This window comes from Durotheca rogersii, assembly GCF_024521655.1.
Source record: "Durotheca rogersii strain YMJ 92031201 chromosome Unknown GGS23scaffold_19, whole genome shotgun sequence".
Taxonomy (NCBI): domain Eukaryota; kingdom Fungi; phylum Ascomycota; class Sordariomycetes; order Xylariales; family Xylariaceae; genus Durotheca; species Durotheca rogersii.
Window position 1 is genome coordinate 443,664 of NW_026251250.1, and position 12,418 is coordinate 456,081.

Sequence of the window (12,418 nt, forward strand, 5' to 3'; positions counted from 1 at the left end):
ATAAGACCAGTAAAACAAAACGAAACAGAACAACCTCACGCATTCAATGAAAAATCTTACGGAGCAAGGGGTAAACGTACGAAGCCTGCCTACCTAAGTCCAAATCATACTCACCAATATTCCAGCAACCTAAGTATGTACGGGTATACACGCTGTAGGTGTGCAGGACGTTAGGAGTCAATGTGTTGCCTATCAAGGGTTTAATTCAATGATCGACAGCTATTCCCAATCAGGTGCGCGAGAGCGCCGTACCCGGCGCCACCCCACAATACACCCTCTTTTGGTGGAGAAATGCGATCGCAACACTGTCCCCGACCTGTTTCTCTCAAGGCTAGTCGACCACCATGCGCGCGGTTTCGGAAGGGTGGCCAGGTGTAGGTATTGAGGCGTAGTCTATTTAAGCCTGGACGTGGAATGCCCTCGTGGAGAGTTTATCCTGGCGAGAGAGGAAAAAAACGAAAGAGAAAAAAAACCGAACTATCGAGTATTAGTATACCTACTCCCCCGAGGAAGAGTTTTTTGTATAATCCGTACATACATACCTACCTACCTCGAATTCGGTGTATGCACATATATAAACACCGAATTCACCTCGTCCCACCTCCACGCCGACTCTACCCTCCCAGCCTCCACCCCATTACCATGTCCGCCGCCCCGGGTGCCGTCGACGAAGCGGCGTGGCAGCCGAAAGCGATCGTCTTCGACCTGCTGACGGCGCTGCTGGACTCGTGGACGCTGTGGACGGCGTCGACGCCGTCGGGGAGCGCGGCCGAGGGCCGGCGGTGGCGCGAGCGGTACCTGGCGGTGACGTTCGGCGCGGGCGCGTACGTGCCGTACGAGGCGTTGGTGGCGCAGGCAGCGCGCGACGTGGGGCTGGCGCCGGCGGCACCGGCGGCGCTCCTGCGCGGCTGGGAGGAGGGCGGCCTGCGCGCGTGGCCCGAGGCCGGCGCGGTGCTGCGCGCGCTGCGCGCCCGCCGCCCCTCGTGCCGCCTCGCCGTCGCGACCAACTGCTCGATGCGGCTGGGGCGCGCCGCCGCCGCGGCCGCCGCGCCCCCGGCCTTCGCCTTCGACGCCGTCCTCACCGCCGAGCAGAGCGGCTTCTACAAGCCCGCCCGCCCCGCGTACGCCGCCGTCCTCGCCGCGCTGGGCGTCGAGCCCGCCGACGCGCTGTTCGTCGCGGGCAGCCCCGGCGACGTCCAGGGCGCCGCCGACGCCGGCATGCGCGTCGTCTGGCACAACAGGATCGGCCTGCCTATGGTGGGCGACGCCGTCCCGCTCCGCGAGGGCAAGACGTTGGATGAGGCTTTGCAGGACTTCTTGTGATGGCAAAAAAAGCGGGAGACGACTGCGACTCCGGGCATTTGGGGGGGCCTGGCGGGGAGCTGAAGCGCCAGCAGAAAGGATTCCTTCTCGAACCCTCATGTGATTTTCCGTGGTGGACTGAGCCACCAAAATTTTTTTTCAATTTAAGATGACTTCTGTCCCTCTTCTTAAAAGGTTCCGCAAACACCCCAACCTTGCGTTGAGCAAGGGTATCTTCCTAGGCTCATCCTAGAGTCTGGGACTGGCCGGAAATCAAATCCAGATCTTGTTCCTTGTTGCCTAGAAACTGCATCTTGAAGGCCGAATATTGACATAGGGGCCCTTCGCAATGGTTCTTCGTCTCAATCCTTCCTTGTTTTAGTCATATTTATACCCGCCCGTAGAGGTAGGACCCAAGCCTACCCCTGTCTCAAGGAACGTCCGCATACCCCGATGTCCGGCATCGCCTGATTACATACGTAGAATTTATCGGCCTGTCCGCGTCGGGCGGAAACCCCGGTCGGAGAGCTGGTGGGTCGTCTCTCCCGAGCCGGTCCTTGGTGGCAATGATTCCAGCCGAGGAGACCCCTCCCCAGTCCCCTACCCTCTCTAATGCGATCGCTCTGCTCTCCTAGCTTATCGCCAAGTTCCACCCTCCCCTACGTATCATCGCCTTTCGGCTGTTCTGAACTGGCCCCGCGTCTAGAAAAATGACGGCCCCGATGAGGAACGACTCGAGACGCCGGTGCCGCCGGCGAATCCTCCATGGACGGATTCTAGAAACGTAGAGGAAATCTGGTAAACTCTGGCTACTGCTGCATTACCGAACATATATATTCGAGGCCCTTTCCTCCGTTTGTTTACCGTAGGCGAACACTGAACCTACGCGTAACGGATTTTAGTAAAGGGATCGCGATTTTACCTCTCTAGATTTCGATATAGCTTACTAGATTAAGGAAGAAGCTTAGGGACGTATGTCTTTTCGTAGTTTTTATTTCGAGGGCCTTATGCGGTACCTCGGACGAGGTTTTCGGAGCAAGAACATGAAGCTGGCAGCAGGCCTTCACCTTTGCTAAGGGTAGTTCACTTAGCTACATAGGGCGGGTTCGAAGGCCCCAGAAGAAATCTACGAGCTCATTATATGTGCTTATCATCCACGGTGGCAGCATGGAGTTGGCTTATTTTCTCTTTTCTCGCGATACGTATAAATAGGAGCTCGGCGTAGAAATCCATCAGGACCGGCCTGTTTATTCGCACCTAACAGTATCTTAACATGCGACATTCGAAACGGAATATCTACCAGATCTAGGATATATAAGCAGGATAAAAAATGAGACTTACCAGGAGTTAGTATATATAAAGGAGAGGCGTTTCTAATACAATGCCGGCGCCATAATATTAGTCGTTACAGGAAAATACCTACGCGATTCTATTTAAAGATATGGGTATACGAGTTTCCGCACACAACACTAACCTCTTTACTACCGGCCCATTCGCCCCTGTGCCTTGGACACTCCTTAGGTCCCGAGACTCCTGTCAGGACGTCGACGTACAAAGGTTCGAAGGGTCTAAATGGAAGACTTTTCTCGGAAGCCGCCGCTCGCTGGCTTTCTATCCGGGCCATATAATATCGCGTAGGAGATTTCGCGAGGCTCTTGGCGAGGGTAATTACTATCCTACTATTTACACGTTAATAAACGGTCAGAAACTATAAGGAAGATACCTCCACAAGCGCTTGCATTAACGCTAGACTCGTTGCATAAAGCTTTAAGGTGGCTCGGCTTCGAAACGCATTGGTCTAGTTTTTTATAAGCCTCTTCTTGGCTGAGATATTTACCGTAGATACATATATGGCCCAGTGATATCAGCTACTGATTTCAAGGTCAGCGGCTAGTTAGAGTGGTACTTACGCTAACTGTCCAGCCATGAAATACATTACTGCATATGGTTGTGTCGACGCCCAGGAGTACTGTGATCTTTTGGTTCGTAGTATCCGTCCTCTTCAGGCCCGCCATTAACTCGAGGTCGAGTATCATAAACTTGCGGTGGTTCTTGAGCGCCCTTTGCCGCTCCATTAAGTCCTCCATCAATGGTAATCTCTCGAAAACGGGCGATTTAATCGTCCACCACTCCCTCCTTTCCGCTCCAGGAAACGTGAATACGTTTCGGAAGTTCCAGTGAACGTCAGCACCGAGTCTAATACAGGCGGAGAGGAGGGGTGATCGTGGAACTCGAATTTCTTAAGCACATCAGAGTTCTCGATCCCGGTATTGAAGAAGCCAAAAGGGTGGGGGTCGTTTATGTCCGCCCACTCCTCCTCAGGCTCCTAGTCTCCGGGGAGGGAAGATGGACTGGCATCTGCGCTTTCAAATGAGGTGCCTCTGTGACGCTTTGGCCTAGGGCTAGTATGATTGCGGGCACAGAGATCAAAGTGGTAGAAACTCTCGTCCTGCTTTATTTGTGGTCTTTCTTGCGCAGGGTCTAGGAGCAGAAAAGTGGAAGGGGAACGAGCGCAAAATGAAATTTTTGGGATTGTGGGAGTGCTATTCGGAGAGAGCAGTGATGAGAAAATTTCGCCGCAGGGACTCTGGAGGAAGAAAAAATCCTGGAAGGTATTAATAGGTACGTATTCAGGCCGCGAAAGGAGGAACGGGTAAGGCCTCGGGGAGCAGCGGAAGTCGCGCCTGGGGAAGGCGAACTCTTGTCTGAAGGGAAAGAAGGGCCCGAGATAAGGCCAAATTACGAGCAGGTACAAAGGTGAATCTAGTTTCTCACGAAGTCCCCGCACTTCCAGCAAAAACAATCTCCCTCATTTATATGCTCGCAGGCAGAATCACAAGCGAGACTGGTTAACCCTAAGAAGCCTTATGGTTTTTGACTGCCAACGGGTCCAAGCAGCAAGTGATAGGATAAGGAGAGAGTAAAAGGTTAGGATTATTCCCACACACCACATGCTTTCAAGTTAAATTTAACTCCCCCAACAAAAGTCAGGAAGCGTTGTGTCGATCCGACCATGGCGACCCGGACGTCCGTCCTGTCCAACCCCAAGCCCGGTACTATATTACACAGACGAGTCACCTCTGCGACCGCCACTCTTCAACCACCCATCGAGATCACACGGACTACCCACAACAGAAGTTGCAGCGATACCGCGGGACTTGTCAGCAGCATGTCGCACCTCCGAACAGACGATGAACCATACGTCGGTGGGCACTACGACGCCCTCGCGAGCATCGACATATCCTTCCTCGGCCCAGACGGTTCCCTACACATGGGCAATGTATCACAAAAGGAGAACAAAGCCGCGAGACGGCACCTGGGGCAAGTCTTTGGGGCGACCACTCAATACTTCTGCGAGCCCTGGGTAGTTCTAGGCTGTACACCTTCGGTTCCTGTCGGGCGGCTGCCCGAACTGGTTGGAGGTCTAATTGCAATCTGGCGCCAGGCCGACGATATGGATTTTAGCCCTAAGATCGGCGAGTTCGGACAAGCAGAGAAGTATATGGTGGTTGACGCGTCCATCTTGGAGGGTTTCCAGGATAACCGCATACCAGGGAAGGATGCTGTTGCCCGCCTCATCGGCTCCGTCTTTCCTACGTGTATCGCGATCACCTATGTTGCCGGCACTGTCGTCGTGGAACTCCCTAGAAGCGAGGAATCTGTGTTCCGAGAGACATTGATGGATATGCCGCCATTGATTGAACGCGCACCGTTCAATTTACAGTACCATAATGGTCCTTTGACAAACGTGGGGCGACGTAGGCGGGCCCAGAAGCCAAAGCCACAGGTTGCCGAGGAAGATCGCGTTGCAGACGAGACAGACTACGTTGCCAAAGATGGCCAATTCTACCCCGGAACAATGTTGTCATCGGTGGACAAGAAAGGGAATACCTACTCGTCCGCGTCAGCAGGCGTACTTGTCCAGAAAGGGGGCCAGCAGCGGTTGATTTGTTCATGGCATTGTTGGGAGGAGCATGACAAGAAATACCCCGGTCTCTTCGATGAGGACAGCAACAAAGCGCGCGAAGTTTTCCGCATAATCCAGGGCGAGGGCGGTACTGAAGTAGGCCGAGTGGTAGAGAGAGTAGGGCAGACAGATATCGCCCTGGCCAAACTCCATCCCGGCATCAAGTTCGTGAATAACTTTATGGATATCAACACGAATGCGAAGAGCCTCGTTCCCAGCAACCAAGTCCGCCTGTACGACCGTTTCCTCATCGATGGCTTCAGTACGGGGAAGCAGACACTCGTGTCTCTCGGACGCCGTTTTGAGCCAAAGAGAGCAGAGGGGGAGCCACACAGCCTCCTCTTGGAAAAAAGACTCGATGAGGACGGTGAAGAAATTGATGTGGTTATGCCGAAGGACGAGGTGGTCTACATTGCAGGAGAACAGGGGGTGAGCGGTACCAGCGATAACATTCAAACCGAGAAGCCGTACATACGGGATAGTGCTTGTGGTTCGGCATTGGTTCGGTGTTTTGCGGAGAACAAAAAGCATCTGCCCATGAAGGACATGCTCGCCCTAGGGGAGATTTGTGGCATGTTCCATTATGCAGATCCGACGTCAAAGTATGCGGATTCAGCATCTAAGTACCTCATCTACGCGGACGCCTTCGATCCATTGATCGATGGTGGCTGGACAATTGTGCCGCCGCAGGGACAGTCGGATGGAGCGAATACGGAGTTGGCACGGATACCTCATCACGAGAAGCCCGAGGGGGAGGAGTCACCAAAGAAGAAAAGAAAGGTATAGATTATTAAACGAGACCCGAGGGGGAGGAGTCGCCGGCGGAAAGAGGAAGAAGGGTATACCTACTAGCTAAGCTAGGGTGTTGATGGTTACACAATCTATCCCAGAAACGCAGCCTTGGTACGGCGCACCCTCCTTTCTTTTCTTTTTAATATAGCTTTATTCCTTTACACATTGTTTTCCCTAATAGATTACTTCTAAGCTCGTGATAAAAAGTTGTGTTATTAAACACCGGAACTCGGAACAGATGCTCCCCACACAGAATTCCATTTTGAAATACCTAGATAGTTGTTATGCGCCCGTATTCTGGCTTCGTAATGAACCTACCAAAAAGATAGCCTTCTTCCGCATGGATCCCAGCTATAGCCTCGTGTCATCACCTATCCATTATCCTCGACCGAAAAATTCCTCCAAGCCTCTCTCCAAATTCGTAGCAACACGGGCATAAGTAGAGAGTTTAACTCACACAAGAGCGATGGAACCGCCTAATAACCACTTTAGTGGCTCAGGTCAGGGTCTTGGTCGCCGGCGTGACGACTCCCACTACGGCTGCCCCCCCCAAACTTTCGCGAGGAAGTCTTCGATCGGGGTGAATTTGTAATCCGGGAAGAGCTGATTGAATTCGTCCGACACGTCCCACGCGCCCTTCACGCTGCTTAGTAGGATGCCGATGGAAACCACCTTGAGGTAAGCCGCCGCCTCGTCTGCCGAGACCGCTTGATGGACTGCTGACAGGCCCCACGACATGTCCAGCTTGCCGGCTTCTAGATCCTCCATCTTAGCCCAGTCGACGGCGAAATCACGTCCTGCATGGCCCTGTGTCAGTCTGACGCGACGAGCGGAGACAGATCCCCTTTTCGCGCTCGTACGCATGCACATGCGCACGCAATGGTCAAGGCGAGAGAGAGAGAGAGCGAGAGAGAGACAGGCACCCACCTCGGACTCGGCGGCCAATCTCGAGAAGCTGCGAGAAAGTGACCCTATTGCCCCGGATACCGCCAGTCTTGGGCCACTCGCCCTCGTAGTCGACGGCGCGGGCGACGACGCCGGCGAGGTCGGCAACCGTGGTCAGGGTCAGGACGGCATCCTCGTGGCCCTCCACGACTACGGCGCGCCGGTTCTCGAAGTCGAAGACGGTCTGCAGCGGATCGACGTGCTTGGCCGTCTTCTGGGGGTAGGCCAAGTAGTTCAGAAACAGGCCGGGCTGGAAGAGGGTGTAATTGAGAACCTCCTCGTCCCGGTTCACTTCTTTCAGGTACTCCCTGACTCTTTCCTTCCCATGCCACCACGGCATGTTGACGGTGCCCTTGCTTTGCATCTGGTAAGTCAGTGGACTCAAGTATGGGTGTTGGCTGCGGGAACGTGTTAAGTGTTGTTACCTTCCATATTCGCTCGGCGCAAAGCGTTTCACGCCCGCAGCGATGGCGGCATCAATCAGGTTCTTCTGGGACCTGTGGTTGTAGTCGGAGAGAATTTGGACAAAAGACAAGAGGGTGTGAGTCCCCCGGAGGGCCGCAGCCAAAGATTCCTTGCTGCCGTAATCCACCACCTGCCAGCGTATCTCCGCCGGCGGGGGGTTCTCCGTCGAAGCCTCCTATACAGGGTCTTATCGTCAGCGAGGGAGGCGCAACGGCGGGTGTGTAAGGACGGCCAGGGCCGTATGTTCTCACCCTCCGACTCAATACCGTTATTTCATGTTTTTTCGCTGCCAGGAGCGCGTCGACGACCTCTTGGGCAACCTCTGCGGGATGGCCGGAATGCGTTAGCTCGCGCGCCCCTCCATTAGAGAATGTGGGCAATACTCACGCGAGAAGCCGCCGGCCACGGCGACTTTGACCATCGCGAAACACTTCGCGACAAGACCTGGCGAATTCGTGTTCCGTTAGGGTGAGGGGAGGGGGCGACTGGCGAAACGAGCCAAAGCTGGAAAGCGGCGGCGAGAGGAATGTGAATATAATCGCACGGAACGAACACACGACGCCCTCGACATCATTACATTCACACACACACACACACACACACAAACACACACACACACAAACACACACACACACATATATATATATATATATATAGACTTGCACGCCGCGCAGCGCCATCCGCAGGATCGCCGAGCTTTGTTATATAATAAGCTGAACCTGGCTCCCGTCAAGGCAAAACGTGAGGGAAAAGCGAACCCCACCGCCGTTACGACCGCGGGGCTAACGGGGTACCTTTGGTGTGGTGCTTTTATTAGGATGGGAATTCTTGATTGGCCCGCTCGCCTTGTGGCCTGCTCTACAAGGGCGTTTGGTAGCATCTGGTGCGGCTTTCGGTGACTCGCATTCTCCGCCGCGTCGGACATGTAGGTACTATGTACCTGCACGTCTGCGGCGGGTCGACTCGGCGTCGCCTAAGGCTCCTGCAGACAACCCCTTACTCATCAAATCGTGCTCTGCGCTGCCCTCGTCAACTTCCACTCTGCTTGGCACCCCGTCGCCAACCTGCCTCGTCTCCCCCAGGTGCAAGACTGCCAGACGAGCACGACGAACCTCCGGACACCGCCGTCATGCCCTATTCGCCCCGACGCGACAACGCCTCCGCGGTGGGCGAGGCGCCAGCTGCGCTCAGGCGACGAAAGGTCCGCAAGGGCGCCCAGAGCTGCTGGGAGTGCAAGCGACGCAAAGTCCGCTGCACCTTCGCTGCCCCTACCGATGCTGTCTGTGACGGGTGTAGGAGCCGTCGAACCAGGTGCATCAGCCAGCGATTCCACGACGAGCCAGCATCGGCCGGCACCAAGACCGACCGGCTCAGCCGGGTCGAATCGCTCGTCGAACAGTTGGTCAGCCGCGGCAGCGTCGACACGTCGAGCGCCTGGCCGCGACGTCGACCGAGCCCAGACGAGAACCCGGCGCCACCATCAGTATGAGATTCCCTCTGTATGCCGCGGTGCGCGGGTGCTTATCTGCGAATGAAATGGACAGCGAGATTCCAGCGGTGGTCGGCGTGATGCCGACGTCGAGCAACCTCCCTCTCTTGTGGTCACCACCCCTGGCCCCGATCTAACAATAGAGGGCCAGCTGGCCAGCAATCCTGACCACCTATCTCGCGCCCTATTCTCAATCTGGCCTGACGAGCGCGATCTTGATCTGATACTGAGCATTCCGGTAGGTGTTTCGGTATTGTTCCACGGTATGGTTTGCCAACCGCATTCGGAGCTGTTCTCAAGGGGAATCTCCTCGCGACGACGCATCCTGCAGCCGCCTTCACTGGAATCTCATCCAGTTCTCCTAGCCAGAAAGTTACTCTTGCTGGCGACGCTTTTACAAGGCATTCCACCATGCTACGTCGACGAGCTCTCTGGCCTCAGCGCAGGCTACCGTGCTATTATGTATCGCACCTTTAACGCTGCTACCAGGCTTGTGACAAGCAACGACGAACTCGTTAGCTCTCTCGAGGGCATCGAGTGTGTTATGATCGAGAGTATGTACTTGAATAATGCTGGGGATCTCCGTCGCGCTTGGTTGGCGAACCGCAGGGCTATGGTCACGGCACAGATGATGGGATTGCACGCCGGCGCGCCGGGTAGGGCCCTCGAAAGCGAGACGCGGGATCGCATTGATCCCGCTTACATGTGGTTTCGTCTGGTCGTCTCTGACCGGTATCTGTCATTGATTCTGGGCCTTCCCCAAGGCTCCTCCGATAACCCCCTCGCCAACCAGGAAGCATTACATCCAGACGATAGTACGGCTATGGAACACATGGAGCGCATGATGTCGGTTGCGGCCGGTCTCATCCTCCAACGCAATGAAATCGAGCGAATTAACCTGGCAGCGACATACAAGGTGGACGAGATGCTACAGAAGGCTGCGGCGTTGATGCCCCCGCGCTGGTGGCTGACGACCCCTGATCTTGCCGCCATTTCTGGAGATGACGCGAGGGCGTTCGAAGAATCGATCCGCCTGGCGAATCAGTTCGCATATCACCACCTTCTAGTTCAGCTACACCTGCCGTACTTGATGTTGTCTCCGTCGGCCGAGCCGAATTACGATTACAGCAAGATGACTGCTGCGAACGCGAGTCGTGCGATTGTCACGCAATTCGTGTCTTTCCGCAGCTCCATTCTGAGTACCGCATACTGTCGTGGCATTGATTTCATTTCCTTTATTGCCAGCACGACACTGTGTCTCGCACACATCGAAGCCCGCCGCCAGCACCGATCTGACGCGAACAAGAGCGCCGCGGCTTTCCAATCTCTCCGACATCAGCGGTTCAGCGACCGCGGCCTGCTCGAACACACCCTTCAAATCATGGAGACGATGGCTCAGACCAGCTGCGATGCCGTTGCCCAAAAGATTTCCGACATCCTCCGGCCACTCCTAGCCATCGAGAACGAGTCTTTCGGCGGAGGCTACTACCATATCCAGGCCTGCTCTGGGGTCGATAAGCAGCAGGAGCCTCAATCTCTCGGCGATGCCGGTTACGCCTTGCATCCTCTCCGAATACAAATCCCGCATCTCGGGTCAATTCATATCGAACATCGTCCTGCCCTTCCCGAGACCGTCGAACCCGCCCGGATATTTGCCGAAAATGAACCTTCCGAGCGGCCTAGGCCACAAAAAACTGGTGCGAGCTTGGTTGTTCTTCGTGACCCGGCTTCTCCGATCAACCAAGATGGCGGGTGGATTGTAACATCTACAGCCCGCCCCGCTAGTCACGGAACCAACACCGCCCAGCCCGTCAACGCCGATTGGCAAACGGCACCGTCGTATCTTGACCAAACTGAAACTCTCGAGCAACCCGAGCCGGCAAATAAGGACCCAATAATGTCACCGCCTTTCGATTCTAGCGAGGCGCGAGAGGCTAGGTATTTCCTCGAGCCGGATGTGACAGCAGATACAGTCGATTGGACGCTGCAGGGCGTTGATTTGGCTCTATTCAGTACCTTGGCGCAAGCCTGGACAGATTCAGCTCACGACCTAGGGCGTGATCCGTAGATACGGCCGCTTCCAGCACTGTCGCTAGCCGATAGCACTTTCATATTAGCTGAATCCATTTCGAGCGCACCCTGGTGAACAACCGCGGTCTTGCGCTCAACGGAGATAGTGGGTCTTTTCAAGAACCCTCGGGAGATATCCCCGGCCAAATTGAGTCGCAAATCTGGCTACGAACAAGATTATTAAGACGCCTCCATGAACATCAATCAAACTCCAGGATTAGTGCTCAGCATGCCACAGGATACTATCCACTCTGTCGCAAGGACAACTCGATCGTCAGATGCCTATGCACGCACGTCCATTCGTCGTGCACATGCGTCGCACGCCTACGCGTTGAAATCTCACCGTCTTGGTCGGAACCGTAGTCGACACACGCTGGTCCCGTTTAAGTCTAACTGGGCTTGTCTTGCCACCTCTAGCCCCTTTTCAGAAGGCCGTTACGTGGTCGACATACAACTGTTCGGTGCCGAGGAAACGAATTTATTAGCTGTGCTGCGGTGCGATGGTCTTCTGCCTTCCTCCCTTCCCCCCTCCCCCCCCTGCTGCGCCCCGACCAAGTACGCGATCGCTTCACAAAACTATCCGATTGCTCGTCTCGTCAACCAGTCTTCGGTCAATCCGGCTTGCGACCCCATGTTAAATATCCGACACACCCACACCTGACATCCCCACCAATCTTACAAAGCTCGGAACCCGATGGCTTATCCGATTTATCCAAGGCAACAGAAACATGGCTCGGCATTTCCGGAGACAACGCTTTGGTATGATCGCCGGTAGACATGCCAACAAGCAAGATAGTGCGCTGATCTCCCTGAGTCCTCAAATCTTCACCAAATTTACCCTACCCTGCCGAAGAATATCGACTGGAGGGGAAGACGGTCATAGCGAACAGATCAAATACGAGCAAGCCCGCCATTCCCATGCGAGACGAGCCCAAGAGGCGACCCGAAAAGTCAAATCCCCTGTGCGGTCGGACCGTCCTTTCATGTAGTACTGTCGACTTCTGGCGGCTAGATAGCCTACGATGGCGTCACAGCGTTCGCAAAGCGCGCACAGAGCTTTGACGGACTGGACATCGCGGTGCTGAACATGGGCGTTTCGAAGCAGCCTTTGACCTAGCGCCGCCAACGGACCATGAAAAGATCAAGGTCAACACTCGTCGACAGCTCCGCTCATCGTCCTATCACTCTCCGTTATACAGATCAATAACCCACCCGGCGAGCCTGGCCGTCTCTGACACCCGTGTCATCCGATACAGCGTCATGGGCCGCGCTCGAAGAGAGGAGCTCGCCATCCGCGACCCGGGGGGGAGTTCGGTCGCGTCAATCACTACGCCACGCAGAAGCTTCTCACCCAGCTGTTCTCCGCAGAGCTTGCGCAACGACTCCCA

The 12,418-nt window shown here is 55.1% G+C and overlaps 4 protein-coding genes across 4 annotated transcripts; 3 read left to right on the forward strand and 1 right to left on the reverse strand.

Annotated features, from left to right (window-relative positions):
* Nucleotides 1–642: 642 nt before the first annotated feature.
* Nucleotides 643–1,323, forward strand: GGS23DRAFT_598748 (putative 2-deoxyglucose-6-phosphate phosphatase; the record flags this gene model as incomplete). The annotated part of the gene is made up of 1 exon (XM_051518829.1): nt 643–1,323. One exon carries the CDS (start codon nt 643–645, stop codon nt 1,321–1,323), a length of 681 nt encoding a protein of 226 aa, XP_051369934.1.
* Nucleotides 1,324–4,084: 2,761 nt separating this feature from the next.
* On the forward strand, nt 4,085–6,177 carry GGS23DRAFT_158705 (uncharacterized protein). The gene is made up of 2 exons (XM_051511416.1): nt 4,085–4,229; nt 4,290–6,177. Exon 2 carries the CDS (start codon nt 4,316–4,318, stop codon nt 6,053–6,055), a length of 1,740 nt encoding a protein of 579 aa, XP_051369935.1. The 5' UTR covers nt 4,085–4,229; nt 4,290–4,315; the 3' UTR covers nt 6,056–6,177.
* Nucleotides 6,178–6,595: 418 nt separating this feature from the next.
* On the reverse strand, nt 6,596–7,892 carry GGS23DRAFT_598750 (uncharacterized protein; the record flags this gene model as incomplete). Its single annotated transcript, XM_051518830.1, has 5 exons — nt 6,596–6,858; nt 6,989–7,362; nt 7,432–7,646; nt 7,723–7,793; nt 7,859–7,892. 5 exons carry the CDS (start codon nt 7,890–7,892, stop codon nt 6,596–6,598), a joined length of 957 nt encoding a protein of 318 aa, XP_051369936.1.
* A 604-nt stretch (nt 7,893–8,496) lies between these two features.
* On the forward strand, nt 8,497–11,126 carry GGS23DRAFT_158776 (uncharacterized protein). Its single transcript, XM_051511417.1, has 2 exons — nt 8,497–8,954; nt 9,016–11,126. The coding sequence occupies exons 1-2, from the start codon at nt 8,601–8,603 to the stop codon at nt 11,026–11,028; spliced, it is 2,367 nt and encodes a 788-aa protein (XP_051369937.1). The 5' UTR covers nt 8,497–8,600; the 3' UTR covers nt 11,029–11,126.
* The last annotated feature ends 1,292 nt before the right edge of the window (nt 11,127–12,418 follow it).